Raw genomic sequence first — 27,277 nt, 5'->3', positions numbered from 1 at the left:
CATCCCGTAGCTCTCGCTCTGCGGGCTGCGTGTGCCCCAGGCGCGGCTCCGGCTCTGCTGCCTCCCATGCTGCCCGGCCCACCACAGGCTCCAGCACTTCCCGCTGCAAGCGCGGCAGCTTCTTGAAGCGTCGCATATCGGCTGTGAGCCGGGGAAAGAGCTCACGCTGGCTAGTCATGATGACGTAGAAACGCAAGCTGAGAGCAAGGAGACACTTGTGACCTGGGGAAGGGCTGCTCCCTTCTCAGCTGGTCTGCAAATAAATCACGGGCCTCTCTGTCCCTGCCAGTAAGGGTGCTTCTCTGCCCAGACAAGGACAGATACCACACTGCCCTGTTCCCTGTGAGGATCCTCCCCAAACCTGCCTGTGATGTCCCAGACAGAGCCAGTCCCTCCCAGAGCCCTCCTCCCTAGCCAGAAAGCTTTGGTGTCATGTCTCTGGGCCCCCAGCGCTCACCGGAGCATGCGTCTCTCCGCCTCACTCTGCTCCTCAAACGGTGCTGCACTGTGACACACCAGGAGGGACACATCGAAGTCATCGTGATGACGCAGACCTTCAGAGTCCTTGTAGGAGCCCGAGCTGGGAGCAAAAGCACATCAGTATGAAGGGGACCTCACTTTGTTCCCCCAGAGCTCTTGGTCACAACGGAACTATTGGGCATGGGGAATTTGACACAGCAGGACTCCTCAGAAGTGCTGGGGAAATGCACAGCACCCCTGTTGGCCATCTCAGAAAAACTGGGCAGAACTGCTGCCTGGCACCATGTAGAACAGTCAACTTTGCTGGCACCTTGGGGTAGTGTCCCCAGGACTGGGGGGTGCCCAGCAGTCTCCGGCAGCTCAGGAACTTGCAGCAGATGCACTCACCTGTTCCAAATAGAGACCAGTGCATATTCGTTCTGCTCTGTGCCTGGTGTCCCCTTCTTGTTGTCACTGCCTGTGGCTGGCCGGGCCATGCGTAGGGGTTTCATGTGGTAGGTGTTGGCATGGTCAGCGATGTAGTTGTACAGCTGGTGTGCAGTGATCATGTTGGTGGGCAGGGCCAGCATGCCTAGTGGAAGAGGACACATTGCTATCACAGGAGACACTCAGTGCCTCTTACCTGGGCAGAGCAGTGTCCTACAAACTACTCTGGGGGACAGAGCTCTAGAGCAACCCACCTCCTTTCCACAACAGGGCAGCATGGATTTCCCCTGGAGCTGGGCCCTTCATGTCACCCTCTCCCTGCCATCTCCCGGCATACTCCAAAGGTCAGGTTTATTTGTAAAGCACTTGGAAAACTTTTGCCAAGTTATGGGCTTGCAATCAACCCCAGGCTGATCACATGTTGAGCTACACACCTTGGAAAACGTGGTTGCGGCCAAATTTGGGGATGTCAGGGTGGTGCGCAATGAAATCCTCCAGGAAGCTGGTGAGATGGTAGCCCTGGCGGAGGGTCATGTGGGAACCCAGCAGATACTGGTGGACTATACGCAAGTGGAAGTCATAGCTGAATGAATGCACGTGCATGAGGTCCCGCACCTTGTCACACTCCTCCGTGAAGAGCATAGAGAGCTGCGGAGGGACAGGGAGTCAAGGCAGGAATGTTATCAGGCACCTCACACCCTCCTGCAAAGCCCTGCTGACAGCAAGGCATGGCAGAGCCAGTGCAGCCACCCCTGCCTCGACACCAGAGCAGGATGCAGCCAAGAAGCTGTGTGCACAGTGCAAATAGCAGACCCGCAGGCCTGGCCCCAAGGGATCCAGCTTGGTGGCTCCTTCCACACTTGACCCCACTTCTGGTCTCCAGTAGCAGCACAGACTGATCAGCACTGCCTCCTTTTTGGCATGAGGTTCATCCCCCTCTTGAGCTGAACGCCATGTGGCTGTGAAGGAGGACACAGCCTCCTTTCAGCTGAGCGCTGCTCTGCACTGCCTAGTCCCTAAGTGGGTACAGGACACACTGGGGCTGGAGCCCCAGCAAATTCTGGATCTACAGGCAAAGATTGACTCTCTGAACATCCCCCGAGAGCAGGGGGCAGCACAGGGGCCTGTGGGGAGTGGCTGGACCCGGAGATGGGCAACAGCAGAGCTGCTAATGCCCTGTGCTCACTAACAGGGACCCAGGCTGGCTGCTGGGAGCCAGATCCAGTGGTGGCTGGTGTGTCATAGGTGTGCCCAAAGGGAGGTCCCCTCTGGCACATGGCCATCACCTCTGCCCAGTGTGCCAGTCCTTCACCGGGGCAGCACCAGCCTTCACACAAACCCCCCTGGCCCTGCCCCCACCACAACTGCAGCTACTGTGCCAGGGGACAGCATTAGTGAAGGCCTCAGCCTTGCCCTCATGCCAGGAGCCACAGTTTTAATGTCTTTGGGCTCTCTGACACTTTTGGGCAGTTGACCCACACCCTTGGTTTAAAAAGGGGCAAGCAGGGAAAACCAGCAGGCAAGAGGCATTGGCATGAGAACAGGCTGCCCTCACTCTCTGCGCCACCTGCATTGCTACTGCCATGAGCCAGAGGGCAACCCGCACAGCCAGGACGAGCCCAGAGAGGAGCCTATAGCTCTGCCCCAGGAAAGACAGGGTGAAGAGCAAGAAATACAAGGTGCTGCCCCCATGCCAGCACCTGGGGCCCACCCCATCCTCCTCCCAAGCTGTGCTGCCCACTGTGGTATGTACTGCTACAGAAGGCACTGGCACAGGAGGCAAGAGGCAGCTTCCGCAGCCGGGCACTGGGGCAGGAAGGGTGGAAGCACAGCCAGTGGGAGGTTCAGCCCTGCACTGGCAGGTCCTGCTGTGCCCAGCATGGCAGTGGGAGGAGAGGACGTACCGCAGACTCAGAGACGGAGCTGGGTCCCATGCAGCTCTTGCTGCGAGCTCTGGCTGTAAGAGTGCCCTGATGGAGAGAGATGCACAGCCAGTGGGAAGAGGGACAAGGCACTGCCCAGCCCTGTTCCTGCATCCAGCCTGTCCTGCACAGGCCCTGGGTGGGACAAGGGGAGAGAAGGGGCAGAGGAGCCCAACTGTCCCATCTGGGGGAATTCTGGGCTAGTCCCAGCGTGTGGGAAGGCTGGCCAGGCCCCTGCAGCAAGCCCCACGCCTTTCACCTGCTGCTCCCAGGACCAACCCCTCCCACTGCAAAACCAGGCAAAGTCTTTTTTCAAGTCAGCCAGACAGAGCCTGGATGTTCCCTGCAATGCCAGCTGCAGCCTGGTAACCCTGCCCTGTGCACATGCGGGCTTCCCAGGAAAGGCTCATCAAACCCTCAGGCGAGGCCCTGGCAGGCTCTAAGCTTAGGAGAGCCACTCTTGATGTATATAAGAAGCAGTCTTGCTACAGAGCCACCTTGGAAAGGACAGTATGATTATGCACGCCTCCTGCCTCAGACAGGCTGGGGCTGGCCAGCTTCTGTGGTAACCCTGCCCTGTGCACATGCGGGCTTCCCAGGAAAGGCTCATCAAACCCTCAGGCGAGGCCCTGGCAGGCTCTAAGCTTAGGAGAGCCACTCTTGATGTATATAAGAAGCAGTCTTGCTACAGAGCCACCTTGGAAAGGACAGTATGATTATGCACGCCTCCTGCCTCAGACAGGCTGGGGCTGGCCAGCCTCTAGACAGCCACACCAGTGCCCTGGGGACAGGTAGGAGACACCCTGACACACCAAAAGAGAAGGGAGCAGGCAACCCCATGGTGCTGTGGAGCAAAGCACAGAGGTATCAAGAACCAGGGCTCATGGTGCAGAAAGTGATCTCCTCTGGCAAAGGGCAGCCATCCATGTTCACAGATCCCTGTTCCCATTTCACTTTCCTTTTGTTCCAAGGGAAGCAGAGAGCTTCTGGCTTTCCATGCACTGACTTTCCCTGGAGCAGCCATCTTTGCCAGAATTGCTCCTATTCCTCCCCAGCCTCCTCTATCTTGCTCCCCAAGCTAGGACAAGAGTCATCCTCTTGCCAAACCTCCCACCCCCTTTCACTGTACTCCAGAACTGCTCAAGCAGCAGGCTGTGGAGGTCACGTGGCTGCAAAAGGCTCTGTGCGGTTCTGCTTTTCCAGGAGGAGGGAGCAGAGCTCTCCAGAGCTTGCTGCACCTGAAATGCCCACTCTGTCCCAGAGATCACTGCCTCTCCTGAAGCAGCCCCTGACCCTGAGGAGCACCAGCTGCACCTGCAAAGCCATTACCTGGGAGTTCACAGACTGGCCCATGGGGATCCGTGAGCACTCCAGCGCGTACTGCTTCACACAGAAGTACTAGCCCTGGAGGAGAGAGCACATGGGCTACTGGAAATGACAGCAGAGAGAGCCTTGAGCAGGGGAGCCAACATGTCCATGCTTCACTCTCTGGGCTGGGTCCCAGACACTCTTGCTCCGTGTTTTGTCTCCTCTCCTGTCTGAACCAAGCTGGCGCAGCCAACACATGGCTGAGCACAGAGCACCCTACCTGGTGCTGAGCCCTTGCATCTTTTATTAGCCCCCCTCCAAGCAACTCTTACTGTTCTGAGCCCTGCAGAACCATCCCTAGACGATCCACGGTCCTGCAGGACCATGGAAGAGGCAGGACAAGAAAGAATGAATCACATGTCCCTGCTGCACTCCTCCTCATCACTCACACTGTCACCTCTGAAGACTGTCCCCAAACCCCCAGAGATTGTACTTTGTTTCTTGTTCTTTCTTACCTGGAAGGCCAACTCCATCAGCACAATCCCACCTGGAAGAGCTCTCTGTAGATGATAGGTGGCAACAGCAGGGCTTGTGCTCTGGGAAGAGAAGGACAAAGCTGGAGAGTCTCTCTGGCACAGGGGAGCAGCCTGCACACCAGAGTGCGAGGCTGCCACAAGGCTCTGTGGCAGATGTGGAATTAGAGGAGCGTCATCAACCAAGCACCCTCACTGGAGGGAGGAGAGCAGACATGCCAGAGCTGACTGTGAAAAGAATTCTAACAAACCTAATAAACAGCCTTCAAGAGAGCACACCAGGCACACTGCTCCCTTTGCCTCCTGCTTACTCAGGACAGGCTGCCTCTAGAGTTCAAGGACACTGTGAGCTGAGGGGTGCTGCTGCCCACAAAACCTCGCTCCCACCTCTCCCTGCTGAGCACTCTCCAGACCATCACATCTGCCCGACACAGCAGCTATCAGAGGCGTCCAGTTTGGACTCAGAGCTTAGCTGCCAGCAAATTCACTTGACCCTTGTTAACTTGTTCCAGTGGATTGCTCTCTTCTCATTTTAACTGCAAGGTGTTGTTTTGCCCACAATCCTGTACCAACATCAGCCAAAGGTAGGTGAGCAAATGCTATGTGCTCCCATCATCCCTGGATGACTTCATGAGCCACAGATGGTTTCTACCTATCCAGCGACTCAGATGGATTCCTCCTCCAGGTACTTACCTATTCCGTCTTGTAAGCTCTTGTGTTCACAAAACCTTTCGATAAAGACCACTGTTACCTGCTGCACAAAGAAACACTCCCTTTTGCTTTGAAACTGGCTCCCAATACTTTCATCTGATGGTGTCTAGGTGTTGTATCGAATAAGACAGCAAGGAGTCAATCCCTTCCCAGGTTAGCTGCGATTTGGTAGAGCTCTGTCCTGTCCCTCCCTAGTTGCAACTTCTTTAGAAATGAAGAGCCTCAGCCTGCTCAGCCTGCTCTCGCAGTAGAGCCATTCCGGGTTTATCTTCTCTGATCTCTTCAACTTCAGCATTCATCTCACTTTAACTAAAGATCTTTCTGCCCCAGAATTGCCCTTCACCATAGGTGCTGAGGTTTCTCTGACAGGTAAACCTCCAGAATCACACCCAAAGGCAGCTGTCCTGGACCCAGGTCACCCTGTTCCTCTTCTGAGCCCCCTCCAAGTTGTTGCCATCCTTTTGAGATTTGCCCTGGTTCGACCCAGTCCCAGGAAGGGGCTGCAGGAAGACATGCAGGAGAGCAAGAAGGTCTCATCTGACCCAACATCTCAAAGATGGTGCTGGTCTAGACAGACTCTTTTTCTGGCTTTGGTACTTTCTCTGCCCTCTCACATCCTTTCTGTCTGAAACCGATTCAAAAGCCAACCAGGAGAACCACCCCACTCCACAGCCTGACTTCCATCCCAGTTCCACCCCTCTAACAGACATGCACTCACCTTTGGACTCCCCTCTGCTTTTGGCTTCGTGTAGGAGAAGGACCCTCTCCCCTCCACGCCCATTGCTGCCAGAGCTCGGATCCGGCTTGTGCTACTGGAAATGACAGCAGAGAGAGCCTTGAGCAGGGGAGCCAACATGTCCTGTTGTGTCAAACCAGGGCATAGCTCAGTGTGTTGGCCCTTCTCCAATAACAGAGTTCCCAGAAAGTCACTGACCTGCGAGTGGTGGGTGAGGGTGGCCGCACCTGGACCAGAATGAAGCCCATGCTCTGCAGGTACTGGATGTATTGCTGCAAGAAGGCATTGCACATCTCCTGCAGCCAGGGCTCCTCCTTCACCTTGCAGGGCAGCGCTTCTGCCGAGTCACAGCTGTGGCTGCGGTCCCTCCCTGAAGCTGTAGAGTCATTTGAGCGGTGGCGCTTCTGGAAGAGAAAATAATTTCCTAAGGAGACCTGCTGTGTCTGGCCCCAGCAGGTGACACTCGCTGGGACACCACCAGCTGCTCTGGTTGAATGGAGGGCAGATCTCCCTCTGCCAGAGAGCACTAACAGCTAGTTCCTCAAACACTGTCCTAGTGCATGTGCCAAAACACAAGATCCAAGTTTTACCCAGCCATAGACTGACCTAACAGCAGACCTAATAGACTGCAGGAAGAGGTGCCCTGGCAGAAGGGGATAATTCACATCTCCCCCCACAGAATGGCTTCCACAAAGTTTTAGTGGCTCACAACTGTTTCACGCAAGGCTCAACAGAGCTTCAGCTCCTACTGAAGGTCCTACTCTACATGTAAGAGTCCAATTCCCTTATGAATCCTGCTGACTTCTCAGGATTTACTAATAGTTCAGTAGCACTGAATAGGAACAGTGTTTCCTTTTAAACCATTTTCAGTTCTCCTTTTGGTGTCCTGAATACTCCTTGTCTTTGTGCTGTGAGAGACCGAGGTTTCTTTTCTTGATCTCTCTACTTCAAGCCTGTGGCTCTTTTACATATTTCTATCTGCCCTTTCATTCACCTACCCCAGGAGCAGTCTCTTTACCTGGGGCCTCTCCGGCTACTCTCTGACCTTCTCTGAGTTTCTCTAGTTCAGTGCCTTTGCCACAAGATGCTTGGTCTCACACTTACTGTCCAGGTGAAGACATTAATACACTAGTATTTTAGAAATGTATTGGAATATTACCCATAATATTAACACCCCTTTCTGATGTACTCTAAACAGTTTGCCTTTTGTATGCAACTGTTCACAAATTGAAGAAATCCACTGAGCTGTCTGCTCTGTACAGGCTCTGCAGTTAGTGCACAATACAGGAGGAGTTCAAATTTCTCTCCACATTGTGCTCTGTTTTACTGGGAACCAGGTCCCAGCTCCCACAATACCCCTCATTTCACAGGCTACTCAGGTCCTTCTCGAGTTCCTTGCAGTCTCTTTCTGTTCTGACCAATCTGAACAGCCACACAGCATTACAAAGCTTGGCATCTCATATGTACTGCGATAAATGATCTGGAGATATAGAACCCAATACACAACCTTGAAACCCCAGGCTCTTGAAATTGAATAACAATTTTCATTTTGCTCTGTTCCAAAAACAAAGTGAAGTTTTCATTCTGTAATGATACTTTTCCTTTCTCTTGGGAATGCTCAATTTCTGTAGCAACCTCTGTTTAAAGTCCCTGTCAGAATCCTTTTGACAGTTAGATAAATTACAACAGCCTGTTCTTCACTTCTGACACACATACAGACAGTGAACAGCCGGTGCGGGATCTGTGCTGGTTAGAGTCTGTCAGGTTGCAACCTGCTCAGGATTCAGCTGGGTTGCTTTCAATTGTTCTAGCTATTTGCTGGGTCCAGGCAAGGTTTACCAGGTCTGGCTGCTGAATGCATAAAGTGAAGTTTTGCTTCCTCAACAGATCAGTACCACACAGCACTCTCCAATGGCTTTGCTAGACTCAGCCCTGAATTCCCTGGGTAGAAAACAGAAGTCAGTCTTCCCCAGGGATGGTGTGGCTGCAGGAGAAAGGTTTTGAGGACCCAAAGATTTTCTCAGTCTCCATCTTACAGGTGCAAATTCATCCTGTAATGCAGGGGTGAGCTCAGAGCAGCCCTGTCTTGGGAAAAGATTGCAAAGCCATCCTTTGCCCCAGTGCACAGAGCCCAACCCCACTGGCACTTGCTGACACTCACCTTCCCCTCTACCTTGCCCTGCTGGTCAGTCTGGATCTGCTGCCGGAAGGCTGGGTCAAAGAGCAAGGGGGTAGCACAGTAGTGAACCAGGCGTGACGACTGCTTCAGGGTCTCCAGGTCTGCCAGCTGCACAGCACAAGAGGAACACGGTTACAGCACACATCCCTCGTCAACCTGGGAACAAGCTGTCTGCAACACCGCACTGCTGCTTAAACGGGGATCAAACTCTAGAGGGAACCCCCTGCTTTACAGCCTTTCCAGCACTGGGCAGCAAGGCCCCATTCCCAAGTCTGGTGCTAGAGCCCAGCAACCCCAGAAGTTCAAGCAGAGAACACTGCTCCACTGCCAAACACCATCCCCAACATACACCCTGCTCTGAGCTCCAGTGCTCTCCCTTTGCTATAGGCAAGCTGTAAGTGTGCTGTAAGAAGACCCAGCCTGCTGCCCTCCCAACCTGGGCTGCACTCACACTGATAGGCATGTTGGACTGCGCTGATCTCTGCTGCCAGGTAACAAAGAGATTCTCAATCTTCATCTGCTTCTCCAGTTCTGGAGGAAACAAAGCAGCCATGAGAGTATCAAGCCACAACCCCAAGTATTGCCACTCCCCTTCGCTCCCATCCTACTCAGGTCATAACCCATCCCCTCACAGCACCCTGGCAGGAGCAGCTGAAAACTGTCCCCTCTGCCAGAACTCTTGTTCTGCTCGTTCTGAGCTCCTTTTCCAGGAGTGAGATGATTAGGCAGGCTCCCGTGACATCAAGCCCCTTGCTTTACCTTTCCTCTCCATGCTCTTGATTTCCAGGAACTGGGCCCCATGCCGAGACACGGGGTCAAAAGGTCCCAACTCAGGCCCATGGGGTATGCGCTTGATGGTGGTAACATCCCGCAGAGCTTCGTCAAAGGGCACCACATCAGGATGGAAATGCAGAGACGGTAGGCTTCGGGCAGAGCTGCTCAGCCGGCCTTGTTCCTTGCTAGGTGGGGGGCTGGAGCTCCGGATCAGTGCATCCACCTCCAAAGTGGAGTTCAGGAAAGGATTTGGCTCCTAAGCAAGCAGACACAGCCATGAAAGCCTCCTTACTGCCAGCCTTAGAGAAAAGACCCACAAGAACAGAGTAAACCCAATTTTGGTCATCTGCAGACATATCTGTTGGCCTTCTCCATCACCAGTCCTGAGGAGAGCAGGCATTGGCCCAGCATGGCCCTAATGTGCAGTGGGAAGCCCATTCCCCAGCCTCCTCCACCCTGAATAATCTAGTCACAGATAAGTGGTGCCAACAGCAGAACCTGCTTCCCTTCCAACCTCTGGCTGTCTCCAAGAGCAGACAGCCACAGCCTGGCTGGACACGGCCACAGTCTGACATGTGAGCACCTGGGGATGACTTGCCAACCGTCACACAAAAGCACAGAAGTGTCTCCAACCTTCGTCAGACCCTCGAGCTGCCAAGGCCCCTCCTGAAGGGAAAAGGACTGCCCTGCCCGGCAGGGTGCCCTACCTGCTTGCTGTCCTCATGCCATGGTGTGTCCATGAAGCAGTGGTGGTGGAAGAGTCCCAGCTTCTGGCTGAGCAGGCAGTGCACGATGTGGGACCGGGCATTCTGCCACTGCAGCAGGCGAGTAAGCGAGCAGTTCAGGTTGGCCCCCAGGTCTGGGGACCAGTTGTAGGTGTAGAGCGTCAGCTGGAGAGAGATGAGAGGGAGGAAGGCTGAGGGACCTGCTCAGAGAGGGCCTGCATGGTGACACAGGCTGCCCCAGGTGCTCTGGTTGGTACTTGCTGCAGCTCCAGCCAGTTTCAAATGGCAAGGCTGGGACAGGGAGTGACAACAGCTCATTCACAGTCCCCCTGTTAACAGCCACAGCAGTGGTGGTGGTACCTGCACTGGCAGCACAAGCGCCCAGCCTGATGTGGACCTTGTTGTGGGGAGGGAAAGGGCAATTATAGTCCACAGTGGGGCAGCTGAAGTCAGAGACAGCGAGGGCTGCTGCCCCTTCGACGCTCCCCACAGTGCTGCACGGAATCCCCAGCTCTGCTTGCAGCACAAGCAGAGATGTCCTGCACAGCTGCTTTGGAGGGCTCCTGCCTAGGGAAGGTTGGTGACCTGCAAAGGCACTCTTCCTCTCCTCTTTCTAGCCCTGGGCCAGTTGGGAACAGCTTGGCTTTCAGGAGACATCACACAGGCTTCACTGCTACCTTTTTGTCAATGATCTCCATGAAGAGGAACCTTTGCCGAGGTGCCAGGTCTCGTCTGACAAGGCTTGGGTCAGAGCCTCTCTCTGCCGAGCTGAATTCCATAGCCTCGAAGCGCTGGAGCCCTTTGTGAGCTGGAAGAAGCCAGAGTTAGGACCCTCAGACCAGTTCATCCCACTCTTACATCCCACATGCCATTAAGGTGGCACAACAGGATGTTGTGCCACAGTACTGCTCAGTTCATCTTGAAATAAGCAGTCATAAGCAAATTTGAGAATAAGGTCTCAGGAGCTGAGAACAGACAACCCACTGCCCACCTCTGGGAACAAGCAGTCTGTCCCAGCAAGGAGGGGAACCCTGCTCATACATCTCCCATCCCAAGAGCCCCCAGCACACAGTCCTGTGGACCCTGGCCGGGCACTCACCCTGTTCCGTGCTGCAACGCCACTGCTGGAAGTTGCGTCCCAGCAGGATGAAGTGTCTGACGGCTGCAGGGCGAGGGCTGGCGCTCTGGCCAGGCTTATAGGGCAGGAAGGCGGTGCCCCGATGGTAGCTGCAAAGAAGAGCACCAGAGGTGGCTGACAAGAAGAGCCATGGGAGTAGAGGCTGGCACAGCTGATAGGCATTTGCTGGTGCCAAACAGCTCCCTATGAACCGCGTAACTCACCAGATCCGCTCAAACACCTTGACAGTGGTGTCACTTGCCAGGGCAGTGACCAGGCTCACCACTTCCACCAGGATGGAGGACAGGAGGAAACGGGACACAATCTCCAATGAGCACTGTTGCACTGATGGGCACCCTGCATGGAAGAAGTACTGTAGGACAAGGCACCAAGCTGGGCTCAGAGCCACGCCCTGCCCGCCTGGGCAGCGGAGTGGGCTAAGGGAGCCTCGTTGCAGGCCTGCTGCCCAGAGCAGGCCAAGTTCCTGCCTTGCCAGGGATTGAGGCAGGCAGAGCTGGAGAACAAGGACCTTATATGGAGGAGGAGAAGACAAAGACTGAAATAACCCCTGGTTTCAGGCTCTGGCCTGAAGTGGGACCTGGACCAAACTCCCTGCATGCCCTGAGCGTGGCACTTTATTCCCCTACTTATTCCTTGTTCCCTGACTTACTCTTCATCAGAGGAGGACAGCTTTACCTTGCCAGCAGGAGGTGTGAGAGGATGTACAAACATTGAAGTGAGAGGTGTCCAGAAAGTAGCAACAGGGCAGCCACACAGACCCAAATCCCCAAAGGGCATCCCCCCTCCTCTCCCTCTCTGCAAGAGTGGGGGTCTCCCATGCAGCTTCACAGCCCCAGAGCATGTTGCAGAGGCTCAGATCCTCCCTCCCTGCTAGATCTGGGAGCTCCTTCACTACCACAACCCCTGGGCTTGGAGCATGGCAGATGCAACAACTGCCTTAGCAGGTTTCTTCAGGTGCACAGAGATACATGCCCAGACTCCTGCCACAGCTTTGTAATGCTGATGCTGGCCCTGAGACCAATGGGACTCTGGTGAGGTCTGGGGAGAGACAGGGTGCGTAACTAGGTAGAGATCAGCAAGGGATGAAGGCGGATGGCTTGGTGCCATATAAGGACTTGTCCTCGGAGCTCCGGGAAGAAAGGCCCATCCCCAGCCCATCTGGAGGAGCTAGGACCTGAGATACGTACCCAGGTGGTTCATGAATGCTATCCACTGCTGGCAGGTTTGATTGAAGAGTGGATGCATGGTACCTACATCCCCTTCTTCCAACTGGCAGGCTCGGCGCCTGGGAAGAGGAAAGGGAAGCACAGTTATACTAGATCAAAGTCAACAGCAATGAAGGCACAAAGGTGCAATGGTCTCTTCCCATCCAGCTTCAGAGCAGAGCCTGGAGACCCTCCTTTTTGGGGGGCTCCCTTGAGCTTGGTCCCTCTGGGTCAGTAGCCACAGGGGTGTCAGGTGTTGCGCAGGGCCCCACAGTACAGGGAAGAGATCTCTGGCAGGGAGAACCAGCAGTGCTCCCAGCAGCACTCCAGCAATAAGGATTGAGGCTTTGTGTGGAAGGCAGCTCCCCTAACTGGCTGTGTAAGGGAGAAACTCCAAGGAAGGGGCATGTGGTCCAGGGGGTTAAGATGCAGAAAGAGCCAGCAGGATGTCAGGCTGCGGAGTGCTGTACAGCAGACGGAGGGGAACAACACCCTGGCTGCCCAGGCTGCAGGCTGTGCTTGCCTCTGTGCCTGTTCCAGTTCAGCTGTGGCTGTGGCCCGATCCTGGCTCAGATGCTGCTTGACGCTCTCTGTCTTGTGCCGCCGCCTTGTGCGAGCCTCTTCTGGTCTCTCCAGCACAATGTCATCAGTAGTCTTGGGGCTGCCCAGCTCCGAGGACTCGGCCTTGCTCTAGGGAGAAGGGGTTGAGTTAAGGCTTGTGCACATGCACAGCCCAGCTAGCGCCCTGATCTCAAAGTCCTTGCTACCAGCCCGGCCTCCCAACCCCAGCCAGATCCCTCCTCTCCATTCCTCCTGGCCTGACACACCATGAGGACTTACATGCTCCTCACTGGTCCCTTAACAACATTACCAGCATGTCCCAGAAGCTGCGGCGTCCCAGCTTGCTCGTGGGTGTCACTGGCTCCCCGGAGCTGGACGAAGGGGCAGAGGTGAAGTGCAAGGGTGGAGGACAGCTCCTGCCAGCCCCACCAGTGGCCAGGGCCAAGCCCTTGGTCTCTGACATGGCCCTCCTTAGGCCTCCTGTGGAGACAAAGGAAATCAGACTCTCCAGAGCCTCCCGCTGCGACACTGCTGGTGTCCCCATGTACCCCACTGTGGCTGGCCAGAGCCTGGCTGGAGAGAAGGGAGAGAGCCCTCAGCAACACCCAGCAAAGTAGATTCAGTCTTGGGGAGCAGACAGACCTTTCAATATCTCTTCCAACCCTAATTTCTATAATGCTTCTTCCCTGAGACATCACACAGTGCAGCTTGCAGAGGGGAGAGCAGCTTCCTCCCTCCCAGCTGCCTCAGCCCCAGGTCCCACAGCACAGTCAAGCTCCCGCAGGCCAGGCAGGAGGAGTGAGGCTGGCTGGGGGCTCGGGGTGGCTGTGCCAGCTGAGCTCTCACCTGCAGAGCTCAGCTCCTCCAGGTCTGCGGCACCCAGGGGGCAGGCAGCTTCCACGCAGAGCGGGGCCGGCAGCACGAGGAACTCCATGACAGCATCGCAGAGAGCATGGCGCAGGGCCCCACGCAGCTTCTCCGACAGCTGTAGCAGGCTGATGTTGCCTTTCTCCCAGATATCCAGGCGCACCAGCACACGGGGCTCTGCGGCGAAAGGGCAGTCCTGCATGGCTCTGCACTCCCACATTCGCGAGCTCTCCTAGGTGACCCAGGGGATACGGAGGCAGCAAGGAATTGGCAGCTTGTGGCCTGTTTCACTCCCTACCTGAATGCAGGGTGCCGGCCTCTGGCTGGTGCCTGCTGACCGCAGTGAGGCTTTCGAAGTCAGCGTCCTGCAGCAGGCCCATGATGGTCGAGGAGGAAGGCAGCTTCAGAGGGTCAGGCCTCTCCCTGTGGGGCAGCGAGGTGGGGCTGCTGTGCTCATCCACGAACGTCAGTGCAATGCATGCGATTCCTGCAGGGGAGAAGCCGAGACAGCCTCTGTCAGCCCAGCACTGGGTGCACCCCTACAAGCCCTGCCTACAGCCTGCCACCCCGCACCTGGGACCGTCGTGTCACCACTTGGGTTGCGCTGTGCCACATGGCAGGCAGGGTCCACAGGAGGGGATGCAGCCAGGGGAGCATAGGCTAGCTGTGCCCGTGGGGAGCCAGGGTAAGAAGCATGGTGTTTGGCACCAGGTGTCCCCATCACCCCAAGAATCTCTCTCCTGCAGTGTCACAGCAGCTTTCACCTTGTCCTGCAGGAGCTTGCTGGGTTGTCCAGCCCCATATGCAAGGGGAAAGTATCTCCATTTGCCCCAGGAGGGCCTTTACGCAGAGGGATCCAGGATGGGGCTCACCATCCCTATCCTCTTAAGGGACAGAGTACAGAGTCCAGATACTGTCCAGCAGCCCTCTCCAGGCTATGAAGGACCTCGAGTCCCTGCAGAGGAAGGCTGTATACATGACAACTTGTTGCAGATTACACTCACGGCCCCCTCCCCACTGTACAAGATCTGATCTTGAGGCCTTCTCCACACACTCCTACCAGCACCGCTAGGCACAAAGCAGGCTGACATGTAGTATTAGCCTGAAGTTGCTACAGAGTAAAATTCAGGCCCTGCCTGTAGCCTCCCTACGCTGAGCCCTATGCATGCACAACAGGACAGTTCAGACACGCAGAGCAGCAGCGTGGTGCTTGCTCCGCAGCCCACGTTCTGCATGCCCTAGGCCATGCAGAAGGAGAAGCCCTGCTACAGACCAGAGCGGAAACAGGAGCTCACACCCCATGGCCCAGCTCGCTGGCCAGGGCACCAGGGAAGCAGCAGCAGGGATGCAGTTGTGAGGTCCAAACCCCATGCTGTAACCCTAGATGCTCCCACCCCCTTTCAAAGTCCCTTGACCAACTAAGCCAGCACTCAGGTGACTGGATGGCAAAGCTGCTCCAACACTGCCAACAGGTGATGTGTCCAGATGCAAACCACCTCAGCCCCACAGCATTGCTGAGCCCATACTCTGTCCTTTTCCATCCCAGCAAGGATGGGAGTGACACCAGACTCCACTGCCACAGAGCAACCAAACTGCACCCAACTAGATCCACAGTCCGCATGGAGGATGGGTGCCCTCCCTGTGCTGAGACAAATCCAGACCTAGCAGACTGTGCCCAGGTCTAATCATCAGCACAACCACCTGGTCTCCATCATTCCTAATGAGGCATAAGCTCTGCAGCAATCTTTCCTCCAAGACATGCCAGATGCAAGGGAGAGGGCACTGGGATGGAGACAGCTGCTCCCAAAGGACAGAGGTGGGCATTCAAGTCAGAGGGCAGCTCACCTGCACTCACACTGAGGAAAGGAAAACCTACACCTATGAGCACCCCTCCACTTGAAGTACAGGAACTGCCTTATCTCAGAGGTGCTCTGCAGCAGGCTCTGACACGTCTCTTCCCCAGACAGGCACAGGAACAACCCTTTATCCAGCAAACAATGGAGAAGTTCATAATTTCCTAAATATCAAAGGTAGAGGGGATCAGGACTTCACCCAGAACAGCAAATCTGCCCCACATGACAGTGAGTATAAGCTCTCCCAAGCAGACTTTCTCTCTTTAAACAGTAAAGGGCACAAGCTCCTTATCTGCCTGGCTTGACAGTCAGCCCTGGGCCCACCAGAACGACAGTGGATGTTCATGTGGGTAATTGCAGACTAAGATGTAGTTATTCCCCTTTTCTTCTCCTGGATAAACCACACCGAGCCCCTTCAGCCTCCCCCTCTCTGGCAGGTTTCCCTATCATATCCATTCCTGTAGCTCTGCTCTGCTTCAGTCCGTCTCAGGTGAGGACATGAGAACAGCCAAGCACAATGTCCCACGTCCTCTTTGTGCTGGGACACATGCTCTAGAGAGGGAGCACCCATGGCAGTGCTTTCAAGCAGGTCAGGTCAGGTCAGCAGCCGCAGGAGCAGACTCCTCGTTTGCATGTGCTCCCCAAGACAGAGCTGGTTTGCCAAGCAAATGTCAAGCACTCAACACCCTGCAGCTGGCTTGGTCCCTCAGGGCAGAGATGATGGCTGCCCCTGCCCCACCAGCAGAAAGGCGAGCCTCCCCGCCACAGGGAACAGGGCTTCCAATCTTGTTACAGTAGCACAGAGAAGCTGAAATGCAACCACTAAGTCACAGGTGAAAAACAGGTAAAAAATTCAAGACCTGAGCGCTGGGGCTATGGAAAGAGGTAAGTTAGTAAGAGCTGCCAAGGACCTTACTGCCCGGTGCACTGGAGTTTGGCTATATACTCATCCATCACATCCCGTGGAGAGGTGGGGTGCTAGGGAGCTGTTACCTCCCATCTGTGAGGGACTCTGAGCCCCCTCTGACTCAGGCTCACTGAAATACAAAGTACAAGTCTAGTGGTGCCCGGCCACTCTAGCCCCTTGGTATGCAAGGGGACCCCCCACCCCCGGACACAGCCACTGGGAGAGTGATGATGCTACACCCTGGAGCATGAAACCAGGGCTGAAACATCATTCCCATCTTCCTCAGGGAGGAGATGCCTGTTTGGACCTGTGGGGAAAAAAGGGTGAAGGATTTTTGGAGTTCACTGCTTGCAAGCTAACAGGGCAGCACACGGACCCTCAGCAGCCGGGGACTGCAGAGCTGCCTTCTCAGGGCAGCAGGTTCTGTTTGCTCATTTATCCAGCCAGCAAGAAAGAGGAGCTCAGCTAAATGGACACACATACACAAACACACGGAGGAGTCAGAGCTGAAGCCACAACACGAGGAAAACAAGAACAGCAGGGACCAGAGGGGCCAGGGAGCTGCACGGGAAAGGGAACCGGAGTAATACTTGGAGCCACAGGTGCTACCTTGGAAGTGGGAGAGTGGAAAGAGGTGCTGCACAAGGTCCGACATGGTACCTACATAACAGAAGAACATTCAGACAGTGCACGAGGGGCACGAGACACACAATGGCCAGGTGACAGACCACATGGCCTGGACAAAACATGACATGACAGCCTGCTGCAGGATGGGCCCTATCCAATCCCTCCTCCAGCAGTCCAGAGAAAAGAGCAAGGATATTGCCCCCACAGCCTGTGCTCGGTTACACGCGGCATTCAGCTACCGCTTCATGGCAAGGCTCCAGCAACAATTGTCCCTGCTCCAGCCCCACTGAGCCTCTGTGCCCTACACTTACTGAGATCTTGCTGTGTCTTGCCCCCACAACTACTGCAACCTAGAGCTGCTTCCTACAGCAACAGGCCAAGCTTAGCAAGTTGCTCTGTGGGAGGCCTTGGCTCGCTCCACCACACCTGCAAGGGCGTGCAGACCCCCAAGCACACACCCTGCCCACCTCCCAGCCATTGGAGGAACACGCTGCCCCAACGCTGGCCCTCCTCAGTCACTCAGAGCTCTCCAACGTGGGAAACGGCTCTCCAACACGCAGCCCCATACCCTGTTTCAGAAATGAGTTGAGCACGGTACCTTTGCCACCAGTGCCTTGGCCACCTGGCTTGTTGTACAGATAGAGATCCTGGTCAGGGATGCTCCCGCTGTGGTTGAAATAGTGCTAAGGAGAGCAAGGAAGAACGGTGACAGAGACTAGAGAACTTGCCTTAATGGGAAGCAGAGACCCGCGTGCGTGCAGAGCTCATCCCCAGACCTGTAGCAAGCAATCCAGACCTACTTAAAATACTTGCCAGCACAGCCTTGGCCACTGTTGGGCAGGACCCTCCTACAGCTCTGTGCAGGGTTACATGGCACTACACATCTGGCCTCACCTTCTAACCTTGCTACAGCCATGCTGAGGGGGTGGGTAGCTGCTTCCAAACTTTTATTATCCCTGATGTTTCAGTCTTTACATCTGAGGGAGCCATGCAAGGAGCCAAGCTCAGCTTTGCAAGGGGGTCTTCTCCCATGCTCCTGGGAGAAGATTGTGGGCATGAGCTTTGTGGCTGCTGCTTTTTGCACAGCAAGCAACCACTTGTATCAAAGCAAGGCCTGTCCAAGTTTATAATGGGCCAAACAGGAACTGCTCATGGTCCTGTGAAACTCCTCCAGGCTTCAGTATTCAGTGTCAGTTCCTCTCTGATGCTACATGGCAGAGCTGGGAACATGACTGAGCTGCCCCAACAAATGCCCCCAGCAGCAGGTAGAAGCTGGGCAGACTGCTGTCCCAACTCACAGCCCTCCTCACCTTGAAGTGGTGCTCCACGTTGCTGTCCGTGTACTTTGGGGTGTGCAGGAAGATGAGCAGGTTCTGGCGCAGATAATAGGCCACCGCATGCAGCCAAGGCAGGGCGGAGGGTGGCAGTGCAAACTGCAGGACCTCTGTGGGTGGCGTCCCAGGGGGCTGGATAAACTGCAGAGAGAAGGCTTTAAAACTCAGCTGAGACTAGCAGGATGCCCTGGGGCTCTGATACTGATCCAAATTACGCCAGCTGGCTATGTGAAGGGAGAGTGTGGTGGGCAGAACCACACTGTCCATAGACAGCACCCTGAGATAGATGTGGGCAGATGTTCCAGGGGTATTCACAGGGAGGCCCTGCCATGCTGCAAACCCCAGCAAAAGTGATCTCCCACCTACCCTGGCACCCATACAGTATATACCTCGGTGAACACTAGCCTGAGCAAGCACTGGAGCAGGGAATGGGATGCAGCAAACTGCCCTGGCCTTCCCTGCCCTGGGACAGGAGAGGCTGAGACAGGTCAAAAAGTAGGAAAGTGTTATGGGCCCTGGGACGAGCAGAGCAGATATCTGGTGAGGTACCTCCACATCTGCTGGGGTCAGCTTGCAGTTCCGCACCAGCATCACAGTGATGATATCCAGGGTGGCCTCATCCAGGCGTCTGCGTAACACCTTCACCAGCTCATCTGTGATCTCAGGCCCTGACAAGTAAGCAGAGATACAAGCAGCTTTTTCACCCCATCCAGTAAGACTGACCACAGTTGCCCCTCCCTGCCTGGTCAGGATCTACCACCCTCACAGTCACTTCCCACAGGGAACATGTCTTTCCCCACCATCAATTTCTTCAGGCATCTTTTTCTACCTGTTCATGATCACAAAACACTGCTGGTACAGCAGGCAAAGACAAATGCACTCCTGCATAGGGAAAGTTGGCATAAGCCACCTGGTCTGCAGGAGGTTTCATTGTGGGCCATGGATCCTTTCCTCACATTCCCATCCAGACAGAATGGAGAGCAGCTCTGGGCTAAGGAAAAGCAGCTTGCTTAGGAGGGAGATACTTCCTCTGCTCTTCAAGCAAAGAGGGCAGGGACTGGAGCTCTATTCCTCTGCTTTGCATCAGCACAGTCCATCTGCTGCCAGGTGCTGTAACACTTACCTGCTGGGGCAACACCATGGACCATCAGCTGGATGTGCCTGTCTACCTGTCCCACAGGGCGGGTAGAGTCCACACTACGGCACGAGGCTGTGTCCAGAGAGGAACGAGAACCCTGGAGAAGCAAAAACAGCCACACAGAAACAGTTTCCATGTGAATTCTAGATCCATCATTGTTTCGGGCTGTCAGCAAGGTCAGGCAGAACCCACCCACTGCTGCCTTACTCCATACATCTACAACGTAAGCTTTATCCTACATAAAATTGAGGTTGCTGGAACTACTGAGTTCCCTCCACTCCTGTGATCAAGAGCACCAACATCCACTCCCTGAGAGCAGCAGACTCACCATTAGATCCTCAGTGTAAATGGGCTCCTGGCTGCGTGTCAGCGCCAGCGAGCGAGATGCTGGACTAAGGACACTCTCTGCTTCCCACACCTTCCCACTGTAGGTCGTTTCAGTCAGTCTGAATACAGGAGAAAGACATGTCAGCCTCCGTTCCCAAGGACGACGGCATCATACCTCCACAGAAGATCCATGTCTTCCTTGCTCTCCCCTGTGCACTTTCTGGGGATTAGTCCTTACGATATGGAGCTTGTGGAAAAATAGCTCTCTGGCTCCCTCAAAAAAATCCTCCTTTTCCCTCCCATGTAAAGGCTTAGTGCAAGGAGAGCAGGAGGGGCCTGGCTTGATGTGACTGACTCATCAGAAATCAGATGCTGCTTGGGTCACAGCAGGGTCTCTGAGGCTGGGCAGACTCTTTCTGCCCCAAGGAGCTCTCAGTCTGGTGTAATGCATGTAGCAGGGCAGGGTCAGGCCAACAAGTCACGCTGGCTTCTTACCGGAGGTAGAAAACAGATTTAGTGGCACGTTCCTGGTAGACAAACATGTTCTTCCTGTTCACCACAGAGAAGGCGTTGAGCACCGAGCGAAGTGCCTGGATAGCTGTGGGCAACGTGGGATGTTAGCTATCCCACACACCCTCCTCTGGTGTGCCAATCCAGCCAGAAGCCAGACTCTTGACACGCAAAGTGAGGGGGAACCTGGACTGTACGCACCTCGTGAGACTCCCATGTTGGGGCCCATCTTGAGGCGCGAATGCACATGGATGAGTGTGCTCCACACAACATCACAAGCAAAGTGCCCTGGCATGAACTGCATGGTGGCAGCCAGGTAGTCCCGGGGCTGGTAGCTCTCCTCTACGGAGTAATCTACAAAGAACATAGGACATAGCTGGGGCCATAGTGTGGAAGTCACCATCTTTTTAGTCACCCATGGGCAGGCAGTGGCACTGCTACTGAGGCATGGCCAAGGGCATATTCATACCATCTGTGGGCATGACACGCTGCCTGTACGAAGTATAGGGTGTTTCACTCTTCCAGATGTCCTCCTCACTTTCTGCCACCAGTAATGAGTTGCATATGTGGCTGTCATGCAGGTCCTGCAGCAGCAAGCGCTGCAAAGGATGAGAAAAGATTGGTCCTGTTGCTTGCACAGCCCACAGAAGACAGCATGGAGAAGAGCTTAGGGCCAGACTGAGTCCATTTTCCTTTGACCCCCAAGCTGAGACTCCACAAACTGAACTGGCTCCCCAGGCCCTCCTCTGAGCTGGGCACAGACCAGACAACCTCCAGAGGTCCCTTCTCATCTAAGCCATCTCATGACTTGCAGCTCTGCCCCTGCCCTTTACAGATTTGTTACCTGATTGACAACCCTGCAGATTTCACTGATCTTCTTCACCACCACCTGGTTGAGACTCTGGCACTCCCCTGGCTGCTCCTCTTCTGTCTCTGCTGATGCTGCCTTCTCCACACTCAGGCTGCTTTACAGGGAAGGGGAGAGAGGGGTCAGCAGAGCACTTCAACAGTGCCTGTCCCTGTGTGCTGGGAGCATGAACACAGTGGGGAAGGGTGGCTGCTTTCCCCTTATGGAGCACCAGTCTAGTCCTGCAGCTCCCCACCCACGTGGGGCAGGAAGGAGATCCTGTCCAGAGATGAGGGAGTAGCAATATGGTCCTGAAACAGGGAAGCCGTGGCCAGATAGCAGGACCCTCCTTACCGTGTGTGGTAATAGACCTCCACTCGGTCCTGCTGGATTTTTATGATGAGCCAGAAATCTGGCATGAGGGGACACCTGGGTTCCTGGTCGCTCATTAGTGCCTCCTCATACTCCGAGTCACTGCTTCCCCCATCGTAACCTGCAATGTATCCTCGCTTCAGTTCCAGGCTGCCTGGCAAGCCAGCCTCCTCCCCGGGCACAGCAGGCTCTAGGAGATCAGAGCCATTCACAAGCCCTGTCCTCAGGGCTCAGGGGTCATCCCAGCCCAGGCACACAGTCCCCCATGCCCCCACACTATCATGTCACTGCCAGCGTCTGCCTGCATGCTGTCAGTCAACCCCTGCTCCGGCAGACTCACCCAGGTGGTCGGAGTCCATACTGCCCTGGCTCGACACAAGGCTCTGCACGCGGCTCGGACGCTGCTTGCTGGAGCCTGCAAAGAGAAGAGGGGTTTGGTCATGAGAGCAGTTGCTAAGCCCCTTCACACAACCCATCTGATGGAGAAACATTACACCACAGGACAAACAGGCAGCGCTGGCCATGGGGAGGCAGTGCTGGGGAATAGGATTCTCACAGCCATTACTGGAGTCACCAGAACTTCATGTCATTAGGGCTATCAGTGTGGCAGCACAGCCTAGTACCCTGGGTACTGTAAAGCAATAAATTGCCAGCACCCTGGCAAGGAAGACACTAACAGTGCAACACCACCAATTATGGTGTTTAGGGATTGGAACAGGAGTTGCAGTCATGTTTCGTATGCTACAGACAAAACGGGACCCTTCCCTTAAAAGTTCCTGAGGCTGAGGTACAATCCTGCCCACATTCACAGCTCCTACCTTCCCTGCCCTGTGTTACGGAGTCAGCCAGGCTTGCTGCAGATGGTGTCACCAATGGTGATTTCTCGCTGTTGCCCTTTTCAGAGGATGAGGATGGCAGTGACTGTATGGTTGTCTCTAGAGCTGCCTCCTCCAGGGAGTCATGGCCAGGTGCTCTGCTCTGCTCAAGGCTCAGCGCTTCTCCTGGGACCTGCACAAGCCAAGGTTGCAAAAATGACCAGAAAAACGGGCATTGAAAAAACTCCGATCATACTCCTGCATCCTTCTACCTTCTGTTACCAGTGTCCCACACCTTTCCACCAACAGACCACCTCAGTGTCTCTCACCTCATCCTGTGCATGGCTGCCTCCACGTATGGGGTTTCCTGTGTCTGGCACAATGTGTGTCTCACTCTCCTGCCACCCCCAGAGACCCTGGGCTTCGTCTGGGAGGACACAGCTTGCATGGTGTAGCTCGGAGCCCTCTGCCTCCATTTCACTGCTCCCCTCTTGGCCTGCCGGGCCCAGGGCTGTCCTGGTGCCCCCTCCAGCTGGCTGCTGCAAGCAGGGTGTCCCCGAAGGGTTTGGAGCTGCCCGCCTGGAGTGCAGGCGGCTGATGGAGATGTAGTGGTAGTCACTGCCTTCTGCATTGAGCATGTAGCCTGGCAGAGCCATTCTTCTGAACTCCTGCAACACAGGGAAGAATAAGCATCCCACTAGCTAAGTGTATGGCGCTGCCTCAGAGCTCTCTCTTTACCTCCTTGAACTTCTCCAGAGAGTGCTCAGGTCCAAAGACAAACTGGAGCAGCACCACCTCGCTGTGGCAGCTGGGCCGCCCCTTGGAGTTATAGATGTGGGTGGCCACTCGGTGCAGGATGGAGGTGCTGATGACCTGCGAGTGGCGCAGTGCAGACACAATCTCATCATCCAGGAGCCAGCGAATCTGAGCAGAGCAAGGACACAGAGCAAGACCTAGGTGACCAGCATTTGCACAGCTGCCCCAATTCTGATCCAAGTCCCAACAGGATGAGGGCAGCCCCTCTCATCACCTACATCCCCTCATCTCCTTCTGAATGTACCTAAGAAAAGGTCTTTGGAAGAGAGGTCTGTCTGTCCCACCCCAGCTGCAGGAAGAATTTTGTCAGGGTAATCCCACACTTTTGGGGAGCACAAGGCCAATGGCCTGTGTGATACCAGCAAGGCCTGAAAGTCACTTCAGTTGACAGAGGTTGCAGCTTGGAGCAGGCTAGGAAGTGCGGAACAGCAGTTGTGCGCTGTGGCCGCATTGCTCCAGCTGAAAGCAAGAAGTAGGCAAGGCTGGCTTACCTCATTCATAGTGGCTTCAATAGCCTGCCTGTGCACTCCAGGGAGGTTGGAAAGTGCAGGGTGCCTAGGAGCGAGGAGAAGAAGAATCAACCAGTCATTCTCATTCATGCAGCCACCACAGTGCAGCTCCAAGGGAGCAAAAGGAGCCCATGAGGGCCTTGCTACATCTGCAGTGCCATACCTCTCATCTCCTGTGGACGGGAGCCGTTCCAAGTTGTGCATGATATCCTCGTCTGAACGGAAAGAGGATGGCTGCCCTGGAGAGCGTGTGAAGGACACACTACTCTCTGAGGTGCATCTGCCACAGGAGAGAGAGCAGACTGAGCATCAGTTTTTGAGCCAGAGAGGATAAACACACACGGGCTCCAGAGAGTGAAAAGGGATCTCTAGAGAAGGTGAACCCATTTTGGAAAAATCTTAGTTTTCTTAGGGCTGCAGGAGGCTCTGTGAGAAGGAAAATCCCAAGTCTCAGCACATGGAGAGAAGCTGAGACTGGGAAGGGCAGGCAGAGGGTGGGTGAGTGACTGGGCCTCTTTCCACCTACCTGTTGTGGAGAATGTCTGCGTTCACAACTTCTATCTCCAGGGGCAATGTCAGCACAAAGATGTCAAGAGTCACACAGAGGTCCCCCAAGTCAATGGTGTTCAAGTCCTGGCAGCTTTCCAGGCAGCCCAGAACCTCCCCTGAGGAGAGATCACAGACGAAGGGAATCAAGCAACTAACAGCTCGCTTAACACACATACACAGCCTGGTGGCAAGTACAGAGACTGCAAGAGATGGCTGTCCCACACACCCGGACAGGCTCAAGAAGGCCACCATTCTCCATGATCCTTTCACCCTTCCACGACCAATCCCACAGCAAGTGGGAGACCTGGTGAAAAAGCCCTTATCTGATGCTGGGATGCCCTGGGGGCTCCGTACAGGGAGGGCTGGTCCAGAGGGACTGCTGTTTAGGACACAGCATGTTTGTTCCAGGGGCTGCTCACCCAGCAGGGACCCAACAGAAGCCCTACTGCCCTTTGACCTCACAGCAAGGCTTGTTCTTACCTAGACAAGTTGGCAGGGACTGCACGGGCATGGAACTGTGCTGGCTACGCAGCTTCACTGAGCAGGTAAGATGTACAAAGAGCGGGGGCATCTCCTGCTCCAGGAATTCCTGTTCATTGAGCGAGTCCCCTCCCAGCACACTGAAGGAGTCATCATCCTGGTTCACCGTGTTGGAGTCTGAGAGGGAATCTGTATCTGGGAACTCATGCTCCAGCTTCTCACGGTACTCCACCTCTAGCTCTGGGTCGCTCTCTGTGGCAATGCAGCACCCAGACACAGTTCCTGTTGACACAGGTTCCCTGTTAGCAAACCAGGCCCACGTCCCCGGAGACCCCACCAGACAGTCAAGCTCTGAAAGGCGTCACCACAGATAAGACTACAGACACTTTCTTCTCCAGGACAGACCAAGCAAGTGTTACCTTCTTCAGCTGCCAGTTCTGCCTCTGATCCCTCCATGTCCTCACTGCCTTTCCTGTCTGCCTGATCCCGAGATGCCTCTTCCTGAGAAGGAGAGAGGAAGGGCAGATACCAGAATCATGCCAGGCAGCGAAGCAGGCTGTTGATGGGCTCCCCAGGGGCTCAGTCTACCCATGGGTCTGCCAGCCCCAAATCCAGATCTGACACTAAGCAAAGCTACTTCCCTCCACAAGGACTAGGTGCCTGCCAGGGCAGCACCATGCCTACCTCTTTCTTGGCTGATGGTGGGCAATAGAAGAAATAGTGAGGATTTGATGGCACCGGCTTGAAATGTAAACTTCCAATTTCCAGGAATTTTTCCTAAAAGAGAAATCCCAAACGTGAAGCAGACATTCCACTCTACCCTCCCGCAGAAGCCAAGCCGAGCTCCCATGTTCCTCACCTGGATAATTTTATGCAAGTCAGGGTGCGCCTGGCAGGGCTGTCCAATTTCCAGCAGCGAGAGGGGAAACTCTGAACAGCAGCTGGTGCCCACACTCTTTGGCTCCTCTGTGGGGCTAGCAATGTTATGGGAGTCCTGCTCACTGTAGTCCTCCATTTCCGCACTTCGAGTGCGGAACAGGCAATTCGAGAAATGGGAATAGTTGTATGTATTATCTACCCTGCAAGCATTCCACCTCACAGCTCCCCACACCTCATCTGTGTAAACACGATGTGACTTACACAGCCCCCACCCCTACAGCCCCAGAAACCCTCCTGCTGTCCACTAACCCAGATAAGCGCTCAGGCTGTCTGAAGCCAGGCCAGAGGCAGTTTAACCATGCTAATCCCATGGCCAGGTACTCTACACCATGCTACACACCCTACCTGGGAAATAGAGACACGTAGCTGAGTATAGGAACAGGGCTGGAGCAATCTGAATTACCAACACCCAGTCCAGGGCACCTCACAGGAAATGCCACCATGCCAGGACCCCCAGGGTCTTGGCAGCACAGAGCAGAGCGCAAAGCTTAGGCTTATGCTCACTCAGCAGCTCCATGACAGAATCAGTTCCTAAAACTCAGAAAAACCAATTTGGGGAGTGGGATGTCATTTGGTCAAAGTACTCCCCAGGAATTCAAATTAGTAATACAGCTGGCAGATCTGGGTGCAATGTGGCACAAGCTGTACGTCCTTCAGTAATGTTTATACAATCTGCATTGGGATAGGTGATTTGTAATATCTTATAAATAAAAAAAAGTTCCCACAGTTTTTCTCCGGGAAAGTAGCACTTGAGGAAGAAGACATCTGACTTTCCAAACACCGAGTGTTCTTCAAAAGCACAGCCCATCTCGATGACTTACAGTATAAGAAGAAATAGGATTGGGGATTCCCAACAAATACTAGTGAATTCACATAAAGGAACTGAGGATAGTCAAGGGCAAATAGAGGAAAAAGGACCTAAAGAGGCTGTTTCTTCAACAGACACTAAGGCACAGTAAGGTACTTTTTCCCCTCCTTAAATTTCCAGAGGCAATACAAACCACAGAAATACCCTAAGGAATAGCAGGACAGAAGTTTAACATCAAGCATATTCCAATTCTGCCTTGATATTTCTCTTGTGAATTTTTTTCCAGAGTTTTAATTAAAAAAAAAAGACACTTTATTCATTAGAAAAAGATAAGAAATCTGTCACTTTCACCAGAGTCAACAGCAAACTCAAATGAGTCAAGCAGCAGGAGATGCATAATTTCTCCAGAAACACGAAGTCTGAGAGTTACCTGCAGACAAACTGCCCTCCAGCTCAGGCCAGATGGGACAGTAATGAGCTAAGACTACCAGAGAAAGCGAAAGGATGGATGTCACCAGAGATTATAAAAAAGAGAAGGTCCTGGTGGACACCGTATCAGGTGGGTATCCCACTGGAAATATCTGTCCTTACATGTGGTTCTGTTAGACCCCACCCTACAACATTCCTTCTAGCAGGCAGTAGAAGATGCTTGAAGAAAGATCTGTCCTGGCCCAATGCTACAGAAACAAGACTGAGGTGGGCCCCTACCTTGATTCAGAGACCAAGACACCCCGTTCCCTAGAGCTCTGCTCCTCTTCTTGCTCTATGCTGCCCACTTGGAAGCTGGCTGTCTTGGAGTGCATACGGAAATGTTGGTGGCTCTCTCGGAATGAGCGGACATGGCTGCACACTGTCAGCAGGGAGTTGGTGATATCAATCTC

At 54.5% G+C, this 27,277-nt stretch overlaps 1 protein-coding gene across 1 annotated transcript in view; it reads right to left on the bottom strand.

The window, feature by feature from the left end:
• The window catches only part of SZT2 (seizure threshold 2 homolog (mouse)), a 66,130-nt gene that overhangs the window by 4,565 nt on the left and 34,288 nt on the right, over positions 1–27,277 (bottom strand). The window contains 42 exon segments of the mRNA XM_009333910.1: positions 45–197; positions 458–580; positions 868–1,051; positions 1,341–1,554; positions 4,158–4,232; positions 4,652–4,732; positions 6,099–6,192; positions 6,315–6,520; positions 8,278–8,403; positions 8,747–8,826; positions 9,055–9,325; positions 9,777–9,959; positions 10,472–10,602; positions 10,894–11,021; positions 11,136–11,268; positions 12,120–12,217; positions 12,661–12,827; positions 13,009–13,178; positions 13,545–13,742; positions 13,864–14,052; positions 17,551–17,635; positions 18,263–18,427; positions 18,836–18,954; positions 19,410–19,521; positions 19,753–19,870; positions 20,247–20,349; positions 20,463–20,615; positions 20,731–20,860; positions 21,106–21,226; positions 21,463–21,601; positions 21,821–21,895; positions 22,299–22,488; positions 22,625–22,963; positions 23,034–23,219; positions 23,603–23,666; positions 23,784–23,900; positions 24,147–24,285; positions 24,650–24,931; positions 25,069–25,150; positions 25,334–25,426; positions 25,509–25,671; positions 27,105–27,246. Coding sequence (XP_009332185.1) covers positions 45–197; positions 458–580; positions 868–1,051; positions 1,341–1,554; positions 4,158–4,232; positions 4,652–4,732; positions 6,099–6,192; positions 6,315–6,520; positions 8,278–8,403; positions 8,747–8,826; positions 9,055–9,325; positions 9,777–9,959; positions 10,472–10,602; positions 10,894–11,021; positions 11,136–11,268; positions 12,120–12,217; positions 12,661–12,827; positions 13,009–13,178; positions 13,545–13,742; positions 13,864–14,052; positions 17,551–17,635; positions 18,263–18,427; positions 18,836–18,954; positions 19,410–19,521; positions 19,753–19,870; positions 20,247–20,349; positions 20,463–20,615; positions 20,731–20,860; positions 21,106–21,226; positions 21,463–21,601; positions 21,821–21,895; positions 22,299–22,488; positions 22,625–22,963; positions 23,034–23,219; positions 23,603–23,666; positions 23,784–23,900; positions 24,147–24,285; positions 24,650–24,931; positions 25,069–25,150; positions 25,334–25,426; positions 25,509–25,671; positions 27,105–27,246 — 6,121 coding nt within the window.

Source organism: Pygoscelis adeliae, unplaced genomic scaffold (assembly GCF_000699105.1).
Source record: "Pygoscelis adeliae isolate BGI_AS28 unplaced genomic scaffold, ASM69910v1 Scaffold10, whole genome shotgun sequence".
Lineage (NCBI taxonomy): Eukaryota > Metazoa > Chordata > Aves > Sphenisciformes > Spheniscidae > Pygoscelis > Pygoscelis adeliae.
This window is presented reverse-complemented; position numbering and strand designations above follow the sequence as displayed.